This window comes from Pygoscelis adeliae, unplaced genomic scaffold, assembly GCF_000699105.1.
Source record: "Pygoscelis adeliae isolate BGI_AS28 unplaced genomic scaffold, ASM69910v1 Scaffold205, whole genome shotgun sequence".
NCBI classification, from domain to species: domain Eukaryota; kingdom Metazoa; phylum Chordata; class Aves; order Sphenisciformes; family Spheniscidae; genus Pygoscelis; species Pygoscelis adeliae.
The window spans coordinates 10,628-16,525 of record NW_008824759.1 but is presented as its reverse complement, the minus strand read 5'-3'; the positions used below and the strand labels follow the sequence as shown (position 1 = coordinate 16,525).

General features: G+C 46.8%; 1 protein-coding gene across 1 annotated transcript in view; it reads right to left on the bottom strand.

Annotated features, from left to right (window-relative positions):
* Positions 1 to 72: 72 nt before the first annotated feature.
* Positions 73 to 5,898, bottom strand: part of LOC103916513 (PH domain leucine-rich repeat-containing protein phosphatase 2-like) — a gene marked incomplete at its 5' end in the record, with an annotated part of 16,400 nt that continues 10,574 nt past the window's right edge. The window contains 4 exons of the mRNA XM_009323512.1: positions 73 to 3,019; positions 4,730 to 4,961; positions 5,096 to 5,284; positions 5,751 to 5,861. Of these exons, the coding sequence (XP_009321787.1) occupies positions 1,880 to 3,019; positions 4,730 to 4,961; positions 5,096 to 5,284; positions 5,751 to 5,861 (1,672 nt within the window). The remainder of the gene's footprint in view (positions 3,020 to 4,729; positions 4,962 to 5,095; positions 5,285 to 5,750; positions 5,862 to 5,898) is intronic.

The following is a 5,898-nucleotide window of genomic DNA, read 5'->3' as shown; positions in this document are numbered from 1 at the left end:
CGGGGCTCTGAGCAACCTGATGTAGTTGAAGATGTCCCTGCCCACGGCAGGGGGGTTGGACTAGATGACCTTTAGAGGTCCCTTCCAACCCAAACTATTCTATGATTCTATGATTTTTTTCCTAGTGAGAAGAAAGTCAAGGTGCTTTGAAATGTCAGTAAAACTCCATTAGATTTTATCAAAAGATCTATATTGACAGAATCCCACAAGTAGTCTGCACAGTATTTTCTTCTGAGCAAGGCCTGAATTTGATCCAAAAATATACAGCTCAAGCCCCTCAGAGCTCTTGAGAAGAAACTTTCAAGTTTTCTTCATAAATATAATTAATAAAGAAGAAAAGGCACTAGCCCACATTACAGTCAGGATTATTGCACCACTGACTTGAGCGGGGCAGCTGCTGTCCAGCTCTCTGCCAGCTAAGGAAGACAGATCTGCATGCTACAGGGGCAGTGGTCTTTTCACAACCCTTACACAAGATGATGACATAGTCAGCCAACTTAGACCCTGCACCAAAAATCCTAATGGAAACACAATGCATCTGCCGAGTGCAGACTGGCCAGTTCACCACTAGTGGGACTGTTTTAAACATCTTTTCCAGTGCTGATAAAGATGTTATTAAGGTGAAAAGTTCTATTTTTCCTTTTGCATTGAAAGCTAAGCAGAAACACGTATGCTTTCACCTTGTTTGTGGCCAAATTGGGCATGTACCATGAAATGCAGGTTGCTATGGATTTGGAATATGACTCCTGTTTTCAGAGGCAAGCAAAGATGCTGTAGCTGACAGTGCAGAGGTTTATTATGGTGGTGGAACAGAGCACTGAACGCTTCCCCAGCATATGAAGGGCAGCCCCACCGCTCACTAGCCTTAGAGTGGCATACCACTGCTTACAACTTGGTTTCCTCTTAGATGGAGTACCTCACTGAGACAAGCGTGAGCTCCGGGTTTCATCCCATGTCTCCTGGATACAGGAAGCCTCTACTGTGAAGCATCCATGATGGAGGTGGCCAAGCTGCTGCTGAGCCGGGTCTGTGCTCTGCAGCTAGAAGCACTAGCTCTACACATTCCCTTAATCAACAAGTCCAGAGCTGATCTTTCCTATGCTCCATCTAAAATGCATCAGTAGGCACCTGCTTATCACTCAGCTGTGTATTTTCTCATCCTGCATAGGCTGATCCGATCATAACCCTCACTCTACCCTGCACCAGTGCTCATCAGAACACTGGTACCCTGAGACTTCCACTGCCCTAACAATATCCATTGGGAAAAGCCCCCACCACACCTGCTGTGGCGTGCTCTCTCCCCTAACCCTAAATAATAAAGTGCTGGGCTGAAGGGGAGCAGAACAGCTCAAGTGCAATCAATAAAAGTGCTTGCAATTAATGTAGGAAACCATTCTTGGGTCAGCTTCATTGCAACTGGCTGTATTCTTTCAAGGAGTAACAAAGTCAGGTGCTGGGGGGGGGGGCTGCATCAGAAATATTCACAGGACTCCAAACACTGAACATTGCCCCCTCAGCAGGCTCCTCTCCCCACACACACATATGCCAGCCCCTTTCCTGCAGAGCTGGCAGAACCTCAGGGTTCAAGGAGTTACAGGCAGGTGTTGGAACACCTGCCTTCTTCCTAGTGCTTGCACAATTTCCAGACAGTCCCTACCAAAGAGCTCAGCTGCTGGTCTGAGTGCCCATAGAACAACTGAAACTCTACAGTGAAAAGTGGACAGCCCAGACCTTAGCACTCCCAGTTCTTCCTCGACTCCATTAATGAAGCAGCAGATGCCTGTACTCCTTGCAGATCCCAGCTCCCCTTGGAGGGCAAGACAGCCCTTATGGGACAGAGCTTCCTGGGACAGACAATGTGGGAGCAGTACTTGTAGGGTTACAAAGCTGTGTCAAACTCCTCTGGCAGAGCTGCTACATGTTCCTCTTTCTTGTCCTGATCTGCTCCATTCTCCTGGTGCTGCTTCATTTGTTCCTTCACTTCCTCCTCCAGATCAGGCGGCACCACAAATTGATCCTCTGGCTCCATCTGGGATGGAGCAGCAAAATAGCCTGTCTTCTTCTTGGGTGCCTCTGTGGCTACTTCGATGAGGTTGAGGCTCTCCTCCAAGGGCACTATGGAGCCATTGGAAAGCTTCTTTCCATAGAGACAGCATGTGGAAAGAGATTTTTGCAGTTCACACTTTTCCTTGACCCCTCTCTGCACAGTGTTGCTGTTTACACTGTTCTGTCTCCGAATGATGAGGACAAGCCCAGAGTCATCCTCTGGCCCTAGAGCAGAGGAGCTGTACTCTGCAGCAGGAAGTTCAAACTCCAGGCCCTTTCCTTTACAGCAGTGGATGTCCACCTCTACCTCCACTTTACTGCCATTTGTCATCACACCTTCCACAGGCTGCTCATCATCGCTATCCAGACCATTGTCAGACTGGTTGCTAGAGAAGGTGGCACTGGAAGGTTGGCGCTGAAAGATGCTTGAGGGGGGCACAGGATGTAAGCTGCAACGTCGCTCTTGTCGTGGTAGCAAACTGCCATCAAGACCAACAGCACTGTGTTCATCTGAAGCAGTAGAACCCACCTCACTGCTAACCTCAGAAGCAGACAGTTCACTGCTGAACTCTGAAGCAATTCCACTGCTAGATGAAGGTGTTGCTGGCTTGGTGGTGGTGGAACTAAATCCCCCAGGACCTGGCAGAGTGAGGCCATGCATCTCACATGTGCAGCTGTCCTCACTGATGTTGAGACACACCACCATTGCACCTACGTTGTCTTGGCAACCATAGCTTTGGGCTAAAGTGCAGAGTTTCTTTGCAGCAGCTAGTGGGTCATGTAGGTGGCGCACAGCTGAGACAGCCTCTGTATAAGAAAGATGTTCCCAGAGAGCTTTGTTGCCTAGAAGTAGCAGCTCATCTTGTACAGTCAGTGGAATGGAACTGACATGTGGTTTGGGCAGGATCCAAGGATGCAAGTATGTGCAGCCCAGCATCCGAGTACAGCAAGTCACACCATTGACCTTATTGTCCTGCAGACAAGAGAAACAAGGCAGTAGCATTAGATCTGCTATTAGATCATTTAGAGAGCAGTCTTTCCCCTGCCCATATACTGTTTTGGAACCTTGAGAAATGCCAGTGCACAGCTACCATATAGGAGAAAGGGATCTAGGTCCAGGTACCACAGCACAGCCATTCACTGTACCTGATCATCAGGTACAGTAATCACCCATCACCCATGCTGGCAATAACACACTTTTATCCCACAACACTTCTTGTCACATTCTGAAGAATTGTGGCAAACTATTCTGAAATGCACAGCTAGACTACCTGCAGCACATTGATCAGAGAATCTCACTCATGAGTCTCACATGAAACTTATTTTTTCAGTATGAGTGAGATAGTGACTTTTTACTTTCACATTGCAAGGCAGATTATCCAGACATTAACTAATTTCTGTGTATTTTCTGAACTATTTCCCTCTTTATTAATGTATAACTGCATTCTGAAGTGTGGACACTACATCCTGAGGAAGAAAAGAACAAGTAGGTATCTCACACTACTGCTGTAACCTGGAGGTATTACCTCCTCCTTGTTCCTGTGTCGTGGTTTAACCACCAGATAGTCCCCTGGCCAGCCTGGCACTAGTCTCCTGGATAGAAAATTGCCCACAGCCCTCAGTCCCTTTCACAAGTCAGTGCATACAGAGTACACAGCTTCCCCAGTGTTTTGAATTTAATTTCAGTATTCTTAATTTCTGTATCCTCTGGGTGTTAAACATTGCTGTTTGCTGCGTATTAAAAACCAGCAGAGGACACATGCAGGGAAGTCTCCTTAGACAATGATTTCACTTTTATTTTTCAGAATCCATTCATCAGCCAGTTTTTAAACCATTTATTGTGCTACATTGATTCCACAGTTATTTTTAGTCAGAGTGCTATGGAATATAGCACCTTGCAGAGCTATAACATATTAACAGATTATCCCTGTCAAAAACACTTTCAGCAAACATCCTGATACTTTATAAAAGACCCACTGAGCATAAAACTAATATGACTGGCACTGATTTCTCAGATCTTCACCGACAACATATTTTCCAGTTCTTTGGAACTTCCCTGTTATTTCCAAGTTTTTAGAAAGTTAACCTTTAGAGAGTTCTCCAGAAATCATTTTAGCACTTTCGCATAAAACCAATGAACACTTCTGTCTTTTTTGTGTTAAAATTTTTACCCGTAATATACTTTATATCCATGTTCTGCATGTCTCAAGAGCCACTAATCCTGTACCTTCACTGAGTAAAACATGGAAGAAATCCAAAGAGAAGTAACTTGAGTCATACTTTTCAAGAAACACCAAAGATATTTTGCGGGTTTTGAGACAAGATGACTTTCCAGGCCCTGCTCTGTTCTTCAGTGGCTCCTCTCCACACTCACTCAAGTCATGCACAGTATTATGGACCTCCCCTCCTTTAGCTCCACACCTATTTTCTTTCCTTCCTCTCTCCCCAAGCTATCCATGGCATCCTGTACCCGTAGTTCTCAGGCCATAATGGGTTTTTTAAGAACATGTCATTCTGAATAGCTAATCAGCAAGAGAAGCAGAGCAGGAAGCAACAGATAAGTCACTTGAACGCCTTCATGCCATCCTCTCCCCTGTACTATTGTGCAGGCAGCAGAGCTCATGTATTTGTACCTAGCTTTTACGGGAGGGTAGAAGCTGAAGTGAAGAGGGTCCAAACCAACCTCTGTTATAATGGCTTTTTGCTCCTTGACTCTCTTGGCTTCTTCTGAACATTGTTCAAGGCTAAAGACTTTGCAGAGAGGCAGTGGTTTTCCACTTCGGCACAGAATGGCTTGGCACGTCCCCACATTGGCCACCGTCAGAGAAAAGTTGCTGGCTGGATCAGCCACATCATGACGAATATAGCAAAGGACAGCAGAGGAACCCAGCTTCTGCCCAGCCATGCCCAGCTTCCTGTTGGAGGAGAAGGTGTAGGAAGGCTCCAGACTCCAGTGACAGGCATTCTGGAGGGCTGCCTCACCCCACCTAACACATTAAGTGATATACCTATGCAGGTCCCACCAGGACCAGCTTGCTCACTGTCCTACCTGTGGGAGACCAAGAAGGTGTTGGACATGAACATGGTGTCTGACTGCTGTACCTCCTCCAGGAGCACATCAGCCATGGTGCACTGCAGCAAGCGTGGCAGCTCCTCGTTCTTGTCACCATCAAACATGCCATACACAGCCTCCATCCCCTCTGCAAAGCTCCCCAGTGCCAGGGATGACACACACAGCCTGTTAGAAAAGCATACAAGCAAAGTTAGTACGTCTCAAAAGACTATATGGTCCCCAAAACCACAGCCATCAGGCACCTTGCCACGAGTGCTGTTCTCACAGGGCAGCAAAGCCACTGTCCCTACATTCACTGCCCCATGAGATGTACAGCTGCACTTTATTATCGGAACTCCCGAACCCTCCTTGACCACACTCAAGAGAGGGCAATGGGTACAGCCGGCAAGAGAAAGAAAAAGCATCTCTGCTAGGGTGGGAAGCAAAGTCCAAGTGTCCCAGGATAAGTGTGAAAACTGAGGGAAAGGACAATGTGGAGGCTTTAGTTACCAAGACTTAGCAAGAGATCTGGAGAGACAGAGGGACGGATGAGCTCTTGAGCAAAACAAGTCTGCTTGGGTGCTTAGCAGCGCACTTCACCTAGCACCCTGAGAAGACAAAGTGTCAGCGTCCAGCAGACCACAATACTCACTTATTTCTTTGGCCTGCCATCTCAGCTACTCCGTGACTCCAGAAGGTAGAAGTGAGTGCTGAATCTGCTGTGAGGGAGGACTTAGCATCAATCTTCAGTGTGGTAATGTGACTACAGAGAGAGAAGAACAGAAGTCATTCTCTCCTAG